A 17915-nucleotide genomic window follows, 5' to 3' on the forward strand; every position below is an offset into this window, starting at 1 on the left:
ATTTATGATTGAAGGTGAAAATAGTTTTTTGATTTCTATACGATATGATCTACTTAAAAAAGGATCATATGTTTTTGGGGTTCGCAGAGAATAGGGTCCCAAGCCCATTCCGTTTCTAGTTTAGGTTTATTTGATTTTCCCGATCTTCGATCTAGACCCCAATTATCATTTCCATATTCTCATTCCATCAGGGGCAAATCCCGTGGAGGAGGCTACATGGCCGGTGTTTTGGTCATTCCCGTATTCCTGAAGTCCACAAGTCATGTGATGGGACTCTGCCATTATACAGGTTTGGGCTTAATTCATTAGTTTTAACCTCAAAGCAACCAACCAGGTCCACCTACCACCACTTTCAATCTTCAATAAAATCTTGCTATAAAAAGGAAACCCCACTTGGATATAATGCTCCTTATCATTCTTGTGAGCTGGCTTTTTCTTATTCCTTCCTTTCTATGTCCACCACTACTCTTCCCTTTACCTGATCATGGATTTCTTTTCTCATAGCTTTGAGAGCACAATACTCATATCACAAATCCTCCAAACCCTTTTCCCATCAGGCCATTTTTTCGAGGACATGCTCAAGCTTCTCCTCTCTTATATCCCTCTCAGAGCCAAGTCCCATGCAGATGGACAAGATGCTGAAGCTTCTTCACAGAACTACAACACCTTATCTCCTTTACTTGTCCCAGTTCCTGTCCTCTCAATAACTGAATCCATGAAAGACCAGCTCCGGGTGGTGGAATACAGTCCCCTTCTTGATGAGTCCAAAGCTGCGAAAGAAGGCGATTCACAGTGTGCAGTGTGCTTGAATATCATAGGAGAGCAGCATGAAGTGAGGGAGCTTGGGAACTGCTGTCATGTGTTCCACAAAGAGTGTATAGATGCTTGGATGGATCAGGGCCAGGCGACTTGCCCTCTGTGCAGATCAAAGCTAATGCCTGCAGGTGATGATGAACATGGAAGGAATGAGCTGATAAAGAATGGAGGAGATCCATGGAGGAGGGAGAGGATGATTTACTTATTTGGTGAAGATTATGTGATGGGGTAATGGCTTGGGCCCCATTTGGTTATTGTTTGAGGCCAAGTTTGCTACCTCTGAGGCTGTAGCTAGTTTTTCATACTGGAGAGAGAAAGTCTTCATTCCAATATCATGTTTCACTCCTACCTCCAATAATTGTACTAGTCTTTTATCTTTTCTTCTAGCTCACTAGGTACTACTGTCCCCATGAATGATTCTCTCTCTAATTATAGATTCTATCCACTCTAAGCCTAATAGAATCTGCGACTTTAAAAGGGTGCATTTTGCTCAATCCTTTTCCCTCCTTCTATCTATGAACTGTAATTTATATCTCATGAAAGTGCTTTTGTTTCTTGAGCTTTCTCCTGTTTGAAGAAGAAACCGATTTAATCCGGAAAATATCAGCAAAGTAGGCTTCAAGTTAGAATATGTGTTTGTAATCTTGTGCTAATCCTTTCCTCTCAAACGTAAGTTTCAGTGAGGATTATGCATTAGCCGCATGGTTTTTATCATTTATTGATGTCGCAAATTGCAGTAATCAAGGGACTGTATATTCAAGAAATCAACTGCTCAAATTGATAGATGGAGCAATAAAAGTTGACTTTAGCCAATGGAACTTCAATTATAATCCAACGGCTAACAGATTAGTATGTTTCTTATTTCTTAATCCCATCATTTTATTCTTCTACAAAAACCTTATACTAGGGTAAGGAGAGGAGCTGTCTTAATTATTATGAAAGTTACAGGCACGTTGAAGATGGGATATTTATTAATTGAGCCTGTTGGATTAATTTTCTCGGGTTTGGATTAGCATAAAGAGGGCGAGGATTAGTTTTATTGGGTTCACATTAGCATAAAAATGATGAGCATCATTGAACAGACGATATTATGAAATTTTGATTGGGTTGTTCAACTGATTCACAGTAAGATTGCTTGTAACCGTGACTAAATGATTTAGTCACAGCATTATAGTCTATGGTCACGCATGGAGAGCGACTAATAACACCATTTCTCCCATTGTAAACAAGTTTGAACCCATTCTAATCTCCTATTTTTACTATGTCATGCCTGTCCAAACATACAGACTTGCTATGGAAGAACCCCACTGAGATGCTTCTTTCTTGTGAGTTTTTTCCTCTCTTCATCTTGTTTCTTTCTTTATTAATCCCAGTTACTTTCTATTGTATACAGTGGCCTGCTGAGAAGGCAGGAGCATCTAAAGAAGGCGATTCGAAATGTGCTGTGTGTTTGAATTGCGTAGGAGAACAGCATAAAGTGAGGGAGCTATGGAACTGTGGCCGTGTGTGTTGCAGAGAATGGATGGATGTTTTGATGGATCAGGGCCAGGCAACTTGCCCTCCGTGTAGATCAAAGCTACTGCCAACAGATCGATGAGCAAGGGAAGGAGCTCAAGTGTGGAGATCCATGAAGTAAAGAATGATTTAAGCCTTGTTTGGCAATTGTTTTCGAGAATAGTTTTTGTTCTTCAAAACAAAAAAAATGGAAAATATGTTTGCCAACGAGAAAATTGTTTTTTGTTTTTTGTTTTTAAAAACGGAAATTATGTTATTTTCGGATAACATATTTTAATTGTTTTTTGAAGGTTGTTTTAAAAAATAATTATACAAACATGAAGAATGATTAAAAATAAAATACTAAATATAAAAATTATTTTTAAAAACATTAAAGACATTTTAAGTTTCCAAACACTTTTGTTGTACAAAACATCAAAGAATATTTTTTTTTAAACTATTCTCAAAAATTGTTTTTTAAAATAGTTACCAAGCATAACCTCATTTGTCTAAGGACTCTATGATGATGCTAGTTAGGGCCATAAATTTGCAGTTTGAGGTCATTTGGGATGACCCAACTTATTGGACATCCATTTCAGTTTTTCTGTCTTTCCTTCTAAGTAACTATTACTGTCTTACATTGTATGTAAGGATCCGCTTTCAATTATGTAAATATTTTCCACTCTTAACTCAAAGCGCATTCATGGTTTTAAAACACATTTACAAGGCTAAGAGAGCCCAAAAAGCATTCACGACTTTAAAACATATCCACAAAGTTAAGAAGAACTCATATATATGTAATTTCCCTCAATATAGACATAACATTCTCATTGTATCTCATAGGATCCAATATAAAATATCACAATTAGATTTTTCCTTCTTCAATATGAGATATCACAATTTCTTTTTATGTAAACACAACTTTCTCATTGTATCTCATCGGATCTAATGTGGAATATCACAATTACCCTTCATATAAATATAATGTCTTCATTATGTCCCATAATATATCATAATCATTTTCTGTATAAACACAACATCCTCATTACATCTCATAGGACTATGGGGTCGAATAGAGAAACATCATTTGCAGAGTTAAAAAAACATTCACAGTTTTAAAACGCATCTACAAAGTTAAGATAAGTTTATATATATATATATATATACATAGTTTTAGAAATTTTTTCCCTTATTTAATATAGGATATTGCCTTCAATCTTATAATCAAATGGTATGGTTTGTTACTTGGATGCATGACCTCTAGAAAAACTTCTCATTTATATCTCATGGGTGATTTCCCTTTTACCCCAGAAAAGGCAATTAAGAAGACAAGAAGCTGTTACAATATCTCATCAATAATGGGACATGAAATCTACAAGCTGTTGAGACCTTGCTGCCTGTTGATCTGCCAAAAAAAAACCTGCAAACAGCAATGGCAAGCAGGTGATGAATGATTTAACTTTATTGATAGATGGGCATCAGTGTTTTCCTGTGAAACTTCCAAATCTACCATATATGCTTCCCTTGATCATGAAACAATGGTGAAAACAACTCTAAACAGCCTCATTGATATCTTATGAAAAAACCTATCCGAAAAAACACATCCTAGATCGAGCACCTTTTTCAACTAAACAAAAAACTTCCCAAGAATTTTCTCAAGTATGTGTAACTACTGGCTTTCCATTGGAATCTCTAAGAACATATAAAGCTATAACCAGTTTGGAGAGACTTATTTTGGGCTGCTCTCTCCATGCCTGGATGAATAGCAGAAAGCACATTTTTTAGGGCAGAGTGGATTATACTAAACCTGGACATATTTACCACCCATTTCCTCACACTGATCATATTGGATCAAACCAGCATCCGGGTTTTGTGGATCTCAGACTAGATGTGATTTTCAGCTGCATCCTCATTTAACCTGATCATGAAATATGAATAAAGATGGCAATGAGACAGGATTGTGACGGCAATTAGACGGGTTTGAGATGGGTTAATATCATTGTAACTCGTCTCATTATTTAAATATATTCTCATCCTCGACACAAAAAAATTAAATTAAATTAAATTAAAAAAAATGGGTTCGAGTATGTGTTTTTTTTTCCTTTCAACTTTTAAAAATATTTAATTACCTAAAAATAAACATAACTTGTAAGTAAATAAATATCATATGCCTTTATATTTTATTTTAGTGAAAAATAAATTTTGTTTTATATGTGTTAAAAAAATGAAAAAATTAATGAAAAGAAAAATTAAATGAAAGTCATTTTGTATCAAGTATACATATAATCGAGCCCATTGAAACAAGAAAAATACCTGAACCTGATTTAAACTTCAAAAAATTTCTCAAACTCTTCTCTAACTCGTTTTCATTTTCCAAAACCCATCATTAATGGTAGGATAGAGTGGATAAGTGTCATCCCTAAACTCATTTCTAACTCATTTATCATTTTCCAAAACCCATCATTAATGGTATAGGATAGAGTGGATAAGCTGTGTCATCCCCAATCATGAGTTCAACAGGTGGAATTGTTAAACCTAACCATTCAACTTTGAGTTGGGTGGTTGGTTGAGGGAGAAATACAACATTGCAATCAGCATTGACCTTTTTAAAAATTTCATCATTGATTAATTGGAAGTTTATTTGATGTAGGCTCAATAAGAAGACCAAAGACCATCTTTCAGAGAACAGTGATTTGATCTCAGGATTAAAAATCTTTCTCTTTTACCACTCAAAATTTGATTGAATTGATGAAATCACTCGAAAGGACTCGTTTGGATGCATGTAATTTACTATTGGGATATACCCACTTAGTAAGATATCCTGCTTTTTCCATTTACCAGGCGCCTGAGGACTTTACCAAAAATTCAAATAAGAAGCTCAGTGCAGTTGGGTAGGTTCACAGGTGGGAGGATGAATGATCATAGAACAACCATGGGGTTGAATTAATGGTGAGAAAACCACCTTCATTATTGTGAAAAGATCAAGATGGGAGTTGACTGACTAGGGCATACTACAATACCAAACAATACTTTTTTACTACCACCATACCGAAAACATGTCATTGATGTTACGGGTACATTTGAGTTTTATTTGTTTTAATAATACTTAGTCTCGTTTATTTGTAGTACGTACCATTTATATCTCAGTCTTATTTGTATTATTATTCAACTATCTAAATTTTATCACACACATTCAATAGTCTAGATAGAGTTTGTTAGGTACTGATTCAATACTTTACTATTTCCCCTATTCGAAATTTTCTATTTTGTTTAGGGAGAATCTTTGGCATTCAAGAATATTTGGGTTCATCAACTAAGAAATCCAATTAGCTTAACATTGAACAATATTTAGAATTTTCAAGATTCAAGATCCTTCCTTCTGTATTATTTCAAATCATCACCTTCTAGGCCTTATCATTGACATGAAAGCGAATGTAAAAGAAGCCTTTAATTTCTCATGTCGATATTGTTCTTGGAAAGCTTATTTTTCACTTAGTCTAAAGTCAATCATAACTTTAAAATATGCTTGCATGATTAAACTAGAGAAACTCATTATATATTTCATATTACAATTACCCTTTATGTAAACACAATGAGGATATTATATCTTATGTAATTGAAAGGTATATACTCAAAATACTCACTTAAAGTCTCACAGCCCAATAGAAGGTCCACTCAAATACCATTTATATGATTCATTCCCTTTTATCAAAATATTGTTTGCTCTAAACTCAACGAACTCTCATAATTTTAAAACACGTTTATAAAACACTATCCCAATAATATTGGATGATTGGACTCAAATGAAATTCATTTAGAAACCATTTGCATTAAGAATTGAACTGTTGACCTTCACCACTTACAGTACTTTCCTTACAATCCCCTTCCTTCATCATTAATTTACCCTATTTTTCCACTCTTATCCAAGAGAGATTCTCTCTTAGTAATTATAAAAAAATACTAGTGCATTTTGAAGAGCTAATATTTTTTGAGCTTGTTGGACATTGTGTGATTCGTATCAGCACAAAAAAATTGAGGATCATTGAATAGCATGATATTATAATGAAAATTTTATTAGGTTATGTATGACTCACACCATTAGAGAGATGAGAATCATAGAAGATAGGAGACATGATATCATACTTGATAAATATTTTGTTGGGTTGTGCATATGACTAAGAAAGATGGGAATCATTGGAAGACATGATATTAAATTGAGTTGTGTGCATGACTCACATTACCATTAAAAATAATGGGAGAATCACGGGAGAGTTGATATATATTAATGAAAATTTATTGGGTGGTGTTGGGTAGTTGATTACTACTCAAAAAGAGAATATTTTATATAATAATTATCACGAGTTTCACATCTTTTGAGTAGTAATTATGCTTAAAACACCCAATTAAGATGTTGTTGCCCTTGCAAGAGTTATTAACAAGTTTCATGAAGTTTTGGAGTCATTTCAAGATATGATTTTGATAAATTGGTGACAAAAGAGATGAATCAAATTGAAGAGAACAAATAATGTTAATAATGATCCAAATGTATAATGAAAAAAGTAATACAATTGGTTTTGATCAGGATTTAATCTGATTTGGAGGTAGTTGAAGTGGAAAAACAAATAAAAATAAAAAATGGAAGAAATGACAAAAGAAAGCTTAAAAATCAAATATTTCAATTTCGCATGATGATGTAAAAATTTCGCATGACTATGCGAAATGGACCAAAAAGTGGATTTGTGTCGCATGCCAATGAGAATTTCAAAATTGATTTCGCATGATCATCCGAAAATTTCTCACAATCATGCGAAATACTCCAAGAATATGTAAATTGCTACTACTGCATTTTTTATTTTGAACAATCATGCAAAATTGCTTAAGCTCTTGCAAAATGGCCATTTTATTATTAAACTCCAAATTACTTTATGAAGAAGCTTCTGAAAGACCTCTTAGATGATGCCAAGCGTCCACTTAACCTTAGCCTATAAATAGAAACTTGATTTTCTCATGAAAAAAATTCTTTTTAGACACTTCTAATTGTAGAATTTTCCAAATTTTCTTTTTCAATAGAATTCTCTATTTTCCTTCATTTTCTCACTAGCCAAACATGCCTTGTGAGACCAAATCTCCAAGCATGTGTGGCTAAATCCCGTTTTTCTCGGATGAAGGAGGATCTAAAGGCAAAATCTATGGTGAATTAGAGAAATGAGCTTTAATTGCAAAGGTAATTTGATCCAATTGATTGATTAATTGAATTTTGAGGATTTTTCTCTTCAAATTGTCTTGGATGATTACTACAACGCAAACTAGGTGGATTCATTAAATTCTTAAAGCTAGATTTGATGAAATTGAATAGTTGCATTGTGTGAATCATTGGAAGATAATTTAAGATGAATTGAATATATGATTTGAATTGGTCTCTTGGATTAAATAACATAATTTGAAGAGAAATTAAATCTAGACCTAAAGTTAAATCAAAAATCGGTTTAAATGAGAATTTAGATTTTCAATCTAACTTGATGAAAAATAGATCTTAACATTTGTTCACCATAGAGATTATTTTCTAGAAAATTCTTACTCTGAGAATTTCATTTCCTATTAATTTTCTTCTATTTCACATTTTATTATTCCTCTCAATTTGAAATCATTGTTATTTTGAACTTTTATCATGAATTGTCAAATCAATTTCACTTGATCACAATCATTTCTTCTCCTCTCATTCAAGTCTTAATTACCGAGAACAATTCATCCTAGTGGACGACACCTAAAAACCACTATACTACAGTAGTTTGTACTAAAACCACTTTTTGATCAAGTACAAACTACTCTAGAATGGTGAATTATGTTATAAATTGTGTTTTGATGCAATAAACAACGAAAAATCAATCTATCGATAGTGTTTCATTCTAAGATATAAAACTCTACTTATGGATGAAAATTTTATGATCAATGCAATCTATGTATGTTGAAAGTTTTTTTGATTTATGTAAATCTTGAAAACAAAAGAGTTTAAATTTGAATAAGTAGGTATGGATAGAGAAGAAAATGCGACAAGGTAGATGAGAGATCAGTTGTATTTGTCATTGTTTACATATATGTTTCTTATTTTTGTCTCATTTCTTGTATTAAATTAGGTGGATTGAGACAAGAAATCCCTACTAAGGAAACAAGTTTTACATCTTCGTCACATTTTTCGTTTTAGAATTTATATTTTAGGGTTTTATTTTCTAGATGGTAAATTATACATGATGGTTAATGGATCAAAGCTATCTAGTTTGTTTGATCAGAATTACTAATATCTTTGTTAGTGTTAATAGTATCGATATAAGTATCAATATTTGCACATTATTAGTAATCACTACATGTTTGGATTTTCTTGAACAAATCTTATAGCCCATCGCTATGACTTTCTTTAATTTCTCCTTCCTCTTCTTCTAAATTGTTGATTAATTTGTATGACCATCGAGTAACTATTGTATTGATTTTCTTTATTCCAATGGATTTTTTTTATATTGTTTGATGGTTGGGGTCATTTTTAATCATATAAAAAAATTTAAAAATTTTGCTTGATCTTTTGAATTTGGATCAACTTTTCCTTGTTCCAAAAATAACAAAAGTCCTTTCAAATTAATATTTGATGGCGATTTTATAGTAAATTGATTGATGAAGTTGAAAAAAAGAACCAACTTTTGTTGATAATGATTTTCTATTAAATGTGTATTCAAATTCTCGATAAAAGAATACCACAAATTTTATTTATGCAAAACTTCTTCTTGGAAATTTCTCTAGACGCTTTATTTATGATTGATGGTGAAAACATTTTTTTTTTATTGTTCTGTGGTTCACTTAACAAGGGATAATATATTCTAAGTGTTAGTGGGGAATAGGGTCCCAATGCCGTTTCGTTTCGGTTCAAATTTATTCAATTTTCCCCATCTTCAATTCCGACCCTTGATTATCATTTCCTTTTTCTCATCTCATTAGGGGCAAATCCCAAGAAAGAAACTACATGGGTATTTTGAGGAAAATGCTAAGGTACTGTAACTTACCGAACAAGATATATGGACCATTAAAATATGTATAACGAGATCTAAACCATTGAACAAGGATACAAATGAATGGAACCAAGGTAGAATGGTAAAAAAAATGAAAAAATGAGACTATGATACAAACAATAGACCCAAAAAATGTATAAGTGGAACCATCTAATTAATGGTAACTTCTCAACAAGTACAAAAAAAAATGTCATTCAATGCTATTAACCAATGTCGTGTTTTGATCATTCCTATCCTTTAAATCCACAAGTCGTGATGGGACGACTCTCCCATTATACAAGTTTGGGCGTAATTTATTATTTTTAGCCAGAGAGCAACCAACGAGGTCCACCTATTACCACTTTCACCCATCAACGTGATCTTGCTATAAAAAGGAAACCCCACTTAGATATGATGCTCCTCCTCGTCATTCTTGTGAGCTAGCTTGTTCTTCTTCTTTCTCTTATTCCTTCCTTTCCACTACTCTTCCCTTTACCTGATCATGGATTTCTTTTCTCTTAGCTTTGAGAGCACAATAATCATATCACAAATCCTCCGAATCCTTTTCTCATCAGGCCACTTTTTCAAGTACATGCTCAAGCTTCTCCTCTCTTATACCCCTCTCTCAGCCGACTCCCATGCAGATGGACAAGATTCTGAAACTTCTTCACAGAACTACAACACCCCATCTCCTTTATTTGTCCCAGTTCCTGTCCACTGTGTAAGTGAGTCATTGAAAGACCAGCTCCGGGTGGTGGAATACACCGGGCTTCTCGACAAGTTCGAAGCCACGAAAGAAGGTGATTCACAGTGTGCAGTGTGCTTGAATATCATAGGAGAGGAGCATGAAGTGAGGGAGCTTGGAAACTGCTGTCATGTGTTCCACAAAGAGTGTATAGATGTTTGGATGGATCAGGGCCAGGCAACTTGCCCTCTGTGCAGATCAAAGCTACTGCCTGCAGCTGCAGATGAACATAGAAGGGACGAGATGATCAAGAATGGAGGAGGTCCATGGAGGAGGGAGAGGATGATTTACTTTTTTGGTGAAGATTATGTGATGGGGTAATGACTTGGGCCCCATTTGGTTTCTGTTTGAGGCCAAGTTTGCTGCCTCTGATGCTGTACCTGGTTTTTCATACTGCAGAGAGCAAATCTTCATTCCAATATCATCTTCCACTCCTACCTCCAATAATTCTACTCTTGTCTTTATCTTTTCTTCCAGATTAGTTAAGTACTACTGTCCCCACATTATGCTTCACTCAATCATAGAGTGGCTTTTCCCTACCATATATGCCAAAAAAAAATTAAAAAAAAATTGATCAATAAGAAACAAATACCATAAATGGTTGATTCAAACTCGATATATGTTTTATTTATTTTTACCAGATTTATATCCAATCTCATTTTTTTTTACACAAAAAAATTAATAATTCAACATGATATCAAATTTTTGTTTAATGGGAGGTCATATATATTTGTTTCCCTCCATTTGCAAATTTGTTTCCCAATTTAACAGTTTGTCTATCCTATTGACTTAAACTTTTAGAAAAATTGGTGGTTCATCAATACTTTTGTAATATTATGTAATGATCTAAATTTAATTATAAATGTAATAACTTGCTCTCTCTCTCATATAGACATTGTTCATTCTAAATTTAACAAAGAACTTACAACTTTAAAATACATATGTAAGATTTAGAGGAATTCATATATAAACTTTTTCTCAAGAAATTTTATTATATATCAATAACTTAAATTAAAAGTTTTAAACTAACATGGGCTTGGCTTCAATTGAAACCAAGAGGGCCCAATACAACCCGATTGTTTATATGTTTATACTTATTGTACGCACAAATTTCGTAAATTTTTGTCCTGCAAAAATTAGCAAAACAAAATAGGAAAACAATGCGAACAAAATATTTATTAAAATTAAAAATATATTGTGTGTACAATCTAAAATATATATATATATATTCTTTCCAAAAGAATATTTTCCCTCTGATTATTTTGCCTTGATTACACTTTGAAAGATGACGATGGCATTTTCTTGATTTTGAAGATCAATCGAGGGCCACAAGTAGCTTATTCTCGAATGACTTTGTTGAATGGCGAAGAACGCGTGTAGTAGTTCTTTTGCCGTTTTCTTTTGTTGTGAAGCCCCTTTTCCCATACGAAGTTACCTTAGGATTTTATCCTTAGGATTTTCCTTTTTGGATTTTTTTTATTTCTTAATTACTTCCCTTTTTTATGGAAGACACCTCATTTATAGGTGAAGATAGAAAATTTGAATTTCAAATTCCCAAATTTTAGTTTCTTAATTCAAAGGATTTAGTTCCTTGATTTTAGCAAATTTTATTCTCTAGGAAGTTTTACCAACAAGATAATAATAATAATAATAATAATAATAATAATAATAATAATAATTTTCTTACTATTATTATTATCCTTTTTATAGTTAGATATTAGGGAAACTTATCCATGAAGAGGATTTTTTTTTTTTTTCAATTTATTGATTTTGAAGACCAAATTAGTCGTAATTTAATCCACTAATTTTTTTATGTCTACAAATGCCCCCACTTCAAGACACATCATGTACATACATTGTCATGTGGATGGGGTGAGTCTTGAAGTAATTTGTTTTTTTTTTTTTTATTTCTTTCCCACTTTTTTCCAAACTCCACTTCGTTTTCCTTCTTGCTTTACACTTTGAATCATCTTCAAATTCGTTTTCCTTCTTGCTTTACACTTTCAGTCCTCTTCCAATTTGTCATCCCTATATACACTTTTTTTCTTATATAAAGGGTACAATAGTTGAGAAACTTGACTTGAACCTTATTAGAGAGCTATTTTGATCTTTGGGTGTACTTCAATCCATCTAATTTGAATTCATCGCGAGAAATTTTCACCTCTTCAAACTTATAAGTGTTTTTTTTTTTTTTTGAATATATATATATATATATATTGGCACTTGGTGGGATGGAGCCACAATGTTGGTGGAAACGTGAGCCATGATGGTGGTTACCTCGGGACGTAAAGGTCATGTCGTGGAGATCATATCATGGTGTCCAACGTCACGCTGTGGAGAGGCTTCAATGGTGGTTGTTTACCTTACCATGGAAAAATGTGGGCTTGTGGTCCTTGATACCCACTTTCTATATATATATATATATATATATATATATATATTGTTGACACGTGAACCCACTTTCCAATTTTCATGTACATATGTATATTCATGTTGACACGTGTTATCCTTACTTATTCTTTTTTTTTTTTTTTAAGGAAGAAAAAGACTTACCTTTTTCGAACAAGTGTCGACCTTCATTATTCACTCTTATTTCAGGTAATTTAATTAATTAATTAACTTTTTAAATTACCTTAATACCTTAAGAGAATCTTTAATAAAATTAAATATCCAAAAAAAAATGAATATTTAAAATTGACCCACATATAATCAAGTCGTAGCCCTGACGCGAAGCGGTGTCGTATTTTCGACATTTATGTGCTAAAGTCATGCATAGTGGTGTTCAAGTTTTAATATTTAATTAAAACCTGGAATAACATTTGGTATATATGCAAACAAGTTATAGCTCTGATGTTATGTAGTGTTGTATTTTCAACACTTATGTGCTAAAGTCTTCACTCATGCAAATTGACTAGACTTGAATGTATTGTGATATTTCAAGGGAGAAAAAAACCTTCTTTTTTGTCTCCATTATTCGCAAAGGTGAATTTGATTTCAAGTAATTTAATTTAATTTAATTTAATTAATTAATTAATAATTAATAATTTTAAATAAAAAAAAATTACCTTAATACTTGAGGGGAATTTTTAACAAAATTAAATATCCATAAAAAAGATATGAATATTTAAGATTTAACCTTCATGTAATCAAGTCATAGCCTTGACGCGAAAAGGTATCGTATTTTTGGCACTTATGTGCTAAAGTCTTCACCCATGCAAATTGGCTTGACTTGAATGCATAGTGGTGTTCAAGTTTTAATATTTAATTAAAACCAGAATAATACTTGGTATCTATGCAGACAAGTTATAGCCCTGATGCTACGCGGTGTTGTATTTTTGGCACTTATGTGCTAAAGTCTTCACCCATGCAAATTGGCTTGACTTGAATGCATAGTGGTGTTCAAGTTTTAATATTTAATTAAAACCAGAATAATACTTGGTATCTATGCAGACAAGTTATAGCCCTGATGCTACGCGGTGTTGTATTTTTGGCACTTATGTGCTAAAGTCTTCACCCATGCAAATTGGCTTGACTTGAATGCATAGTGGTGTTCAAGTTTTAATATTTAATTAAAACCTGGAACAATACTTGGTATCTAGGCAAACAAGTTATGGTCCTAATGCTACATGGTGTTGTACTTTCAGCACTTAATACGACTTGAGTACTAAGGTTTTCACCTATGCGAATTAGCCTGACTTAAATGCATAGTAGCATCTAAAAACTTAGACCCATGTTTTATTCATCTCTCTTTCTACCTTTTTTTTTTCGTAGGATGGCATTCTTCAAATGTTTCAAGGAGAAGACCCTAACCATTCTTGAGGATGATAGTGAAGATTTTGAAGAAATGACTACCTTGTCAGTGCATAAGTCACTTACTGGCCTTCAATCTTTGTCAGTACCAGTGACAAAGGACCCATTACACATTTCTTCCTGGTCTCGAGTCACATCTTGCAAGCTTACAAATATCAGCAATTCAAAACTTAATAAGGTGAAACATGTTTATGATTTTTTTGCTGTTGAATTCTTCTCACCTAACTACTACTGAAGTTCATGATGAATTTGGATTGTTAGGTTCTCGTGTTCGTAACGGAGAAGCCAAATGGGAAAGCTCATTCAAAGTACTTGGGGAATCTTTCTTTACCGAAGGATATTGGGAATGGGTTGAGGAGGTATTGGGTCGACATGGACCATTTCTTAAAGGATGTAAGCTTTATGAAGCTATTTTTGCATCCTTATTCAACTATGATCGTCATGCCTCTGTGATTAGGGCCTTTTGCGAACGTTGGTGTCCTACCACTAACACCTTGCATACTTCCATTGGAGAGGTTTACATCTCTCTTTGAGACTTGTATCGTATTGTTGGACTACCCATCAGTGTAATGATGAGATGGTACCAAGCACGGAAGAATTATCTAATGATGCAACAAAGTCCTCATTCCCACCAAGTTGTCGAAACTTATTCCTTACATATCATCGAATTTGTTCTAAGACAAAAAGGAAGTCTTCAGTCAAGTTAGCCTCTTGGGTGTCATTTTGGTACAAAGGCTCTATGAAGTATGCAAAACCTCCAAAGAAAAGTACAAGGAATCAGGTACAGAGACCTAAGGAGACTCATAACCGCTCCAGGGAAATTGATCCTATTAAATCTCGTACTTCGTTGGAGATGGAAGTTTTTGACAACCTTGGGGTAGCTGAGACAGATGTTAAAGAGACTTACTTGGCCGTTTTCTTAGCATGTTGGTTATGTAAGTTTGTTCTTCCTTGGGGGGTGTCAATTTGATTCATCTTGGAGTCTTCAAAGTAGCTAGTAGAATGGCTCAAGATGAGACATTTAGTCTTGTTGTTTTGGTGTTGGCAAGCATTTACAACGGCTTAAATGAAATCGCTTGTTCTTTGAAACCTAGGACTAATGCACCTATTTTCCCTATTCATTACTTATATGGATGGTTAGGTGAATATTTCGACACCCATTTCATTTCTCCTTCTTGGAACCATCCCCCACGGATGACTTATTATGATGGCGAGTTTTCTGCTAAGTGTTTTGATGATTTGCAAACTCAAGCTTTGATAATGTCTTGCAAAGGCGTAAAGTTGGACTACTTGGCATTGCGCCACAAGGAGCGTGTGCACTGGACTCATAATGAATCTATTAGTGTTACCAAAGCTTCTTATCTCATAAGTCTTCGCTTTAGCTATTTTTCTTTGCGACAAAGTAACCATTAGGTGATCCAACCGTATTATCCTCATCGGTTTTCCAGGCAATTTGGGAATCCTCAAGACCTTCTAGGGGGTTTTCCAGAGATTTTTTGCACTGGAACTTTAGAAGCGGTGCATCAACATTGGGAGTCATGCACCAAGCTTGGTACCTACTCTAAAGTTACTATACTATATTATCATAGTCTTGAAGAGTTTTTAGTCACCAAGGCTTACGCGGATTGGCGGATCAAAGTGCGTAATCCTGGTAAGGAAATTCTTACTATTGCTTGTATAGAGCCCCCTCTTGATTCTTCTCGACAAATACCCTCAAAATCTTTAGAGAATAGAACGCATAAAAATGACTCAAGTGTTTCTACTAAGGAGAATGTTAAAGACAATGTTGAGAATGATTTTGATGATTTACCTGATGATTCAAGAGCTTCTTCTAAGCGCTCAATGAGTGGACATCAAACTAATTCTTCTACATACTTAGAGCATGAGGAAACTATTTTCAATGGTGAAAATACTCACTATCACAAGACTTTGAAGCAACATAACAATGCAGAGGGTTTTTGTGTATCAGACGATGACTCTGAAAATACAAGTGAATGTCATTTCAAACGCCGAAAGATTAGACCCAACCCTGTGTACTATGATGAGACCAACTCTCATCCTCTTGATGCAGATGTCTTCTTTGCTGACATCCAAACTTCTACTCAACCGATAGAACTTGATGGTGAAGAGGTAATTTTTTATTTTTTTTTATTTTTAGCATTGATACTAACAAAAATAAATATTTGTCTTAGGTGGCAAGTGACAACCAATTTGTCAATAAAGGGGATGAGTCCTCTCCTAAGGATCGGCTTGAAAATGTTGTTGCTACTAGGGAGTCGACGCCCTTTACATTGACTATGCAACAAGATAATCACTCTATCATCCCATTACTTTTGCCTCATTCTCGTTTGGGTGATGAAGGTATTACTAACATCTTAAGTGATGTTTTGATTGAATCTCAAGGTCAAAATATCACAATTGGAGATATAACATATGATGAATTGACACTTTTAGTAGTTGCAGGTTTAATTGTTGAACAACAATCTCCATGCTCTACTGTGGTTTCTCCTTCTACTTCCACTTACACATTCGACGTCGAACAAATCATACTTAATGCCCAACGCCAAGCAGCACTTATGATAGGAGAAGCCATTAAGGAAATGATTATCAAAACTTCTAATGAATGTCTCCCATTATTGAGAGGAAAACTTGATGAGCTTTTCAATGCTATCACGAAGATTGGAGTGGACCCTTCACCATTGAAGTCTCAGATAGAGAAGTAGATGGAAAGTGTAGATCACCTCGATGTAGTGCAATACACCCATTCTATGAAGATATTTCTAGAAGTACAAAGTGAACGTTTAGCTATTGTTACGTCTCAGATTGTAGATGCTTTAAAATCTGAAGGTGTACAGACAAACCATTGTCAATCATTAAAGGTTGACTTAGCTACTCTTGATGCTAAACAAGAAGCACTTCAGAATGAATTGGAACAACTAGGTATACAAAAGAAGCGCCTTCACAACTCAATCTTGGAGATTGATGAGATTATAGCCAATAAACAAAGTAATGTTTCTCGCTTGAGGAAAGAACACGTCATTATCGCCCAAACCCCCGTGCTTACTGATGTTGATGTCAAGACTTTAGAGACACTTCAAGAAGCCTTAAGGATTCAACGTGACAAGCTTGCATGCTTGGTGTGGATGTGATCATTGTACATTTTTACTTAGTTTTAGCTCTCATTTTTTTCCTTTATTCATTATTTTATTTTTATTAAAATGTAGTAAAGTCTAGCATTTGTTAGCCAGATTTATTTATTAATAAAAAATGACTTTTTTTTGTAGTGACTAAACTCAAATGGTTTCCCCGAGTTGCCTACGTACCCTTTAAAAAGAGGGGATCGAGTCAAACGTAGTTCCATTTTTATTTTTTTTATTCTCTAAATTTTTCCAAGACTAAAAGAAATATTTAATCTTGTGAGCATATGTCCTAACTTTTGCCTAAGTCACCTTTTCAGGTTTTCAACTTAATGAATTTTTATTTTTATTTTTACGCTCTAACTTTTGCCTAGACTAAAAAAAAAATTAATCTTACGAGCATATACCTTAACTTTTGCCTAAGTCATCTTTTCAGGTTTTCAACTTAGTGGATTTTTTTTTTTTTTTTTTTTGTGCATCATACGCAGTTTATGTTCATGTGGGCCAAGAGCATAGTATGACTCAAGCATAATAACGCTTTAAGAATTTGCCATTGATAGGGCCAATTCTTAATATGTCTTCAGTGATGATCTTATAAGCATCATTGGTGTAAACTTCTTGCACCACATAAGGTCCATCCTATTTTGATGTAAATTTGCTCCTAGTCTTATGTGTGGTGATGATGGGTCTATGAATGGCAAGAACTAGATCACCGATTTGAAAAAATTGAAGACGAACCTTTTTGTTAAAAACTCTTGAAAGGCGTTCTTGATAACACTCTAAGCGTTGTTGGGCTTCAAGTCACTTTTCATCTAGTGCTTCTAACTCTTGAAGACGTAACTTGGCATTATCTTCATCAGTTAGTCCTTTATGTATAGC

At 33.7% G+C, this 17915-nt stretch overlaps 2 protein-coding genes across 2 annotated transcripts; both read left to right on the forward strand.

Moving 5' to 3' along the window:
- The first annotated feature begins 406 nt into the window (after positions 1 to 406).
- LOC117933963 (E3 ubiquitin-protein ligase RHA2B-like) lies at positions 407 to 1556 on the forward strand. Its single transcript, XM_034855548.1, has one exon. It carries the CDS (start codon positions 485 to 487, stop codon positions 1046 to 1048), a length of 564 nt encoding a protein of 187 aa, XP_034711439.1. The 5' UTR covers positions 407 to 484; the 3' UTR covers positions 1049 to 1556.
- An 8290-nt stretch (positions 1557 to 9846) lies between these two features.
- Positions 9847 to 10410, forward strand: LOC117933439 (probable E3 ubiquitin-protein ligase XERICO). The gene has a single exon (XM_034854794.1). The coding sequence runs from the start codon at positions 9847 to 9849 to the stop codon at positions 10408 to 10410; it is 564 nt and encodes a 187-aa protein (XP_034710685.1).
- Positions 10411 to 17915: the final 7505 nt, after the last annotated feature.

Source organism: Vitis riparia, chromosome 16, assembly GCF_004353265.1.
Source record: "Vitis riparia cultivar Riparia Gloire de Montpellier isolate 1030 chromosome 16, EGFV_Vit.rip_1.0, whole genome shotgun sequence".
NCBI classification, from domain to species: Eukaryota; Viridiplantae; Streptophyta; class Magnoliopsida; order Vitales; family Vitaceae; genus Vitis; species Vitis riparia.

Coding starts and splice junctions, on each gene's coding strand:
- LOC117933963 (XM_034855548.1), top strand. CDS start 485: ATGGATTTCTTTTCTCATAGCTTTGAGAGCACAATACTCATATCACAA.
- LOC117933439 (XM_034854794.1), top strand. CDS start 9,847: ATGGATTTCTTTTCTCTTAGCTTTGAGAGCACAATAATCATATCACAA.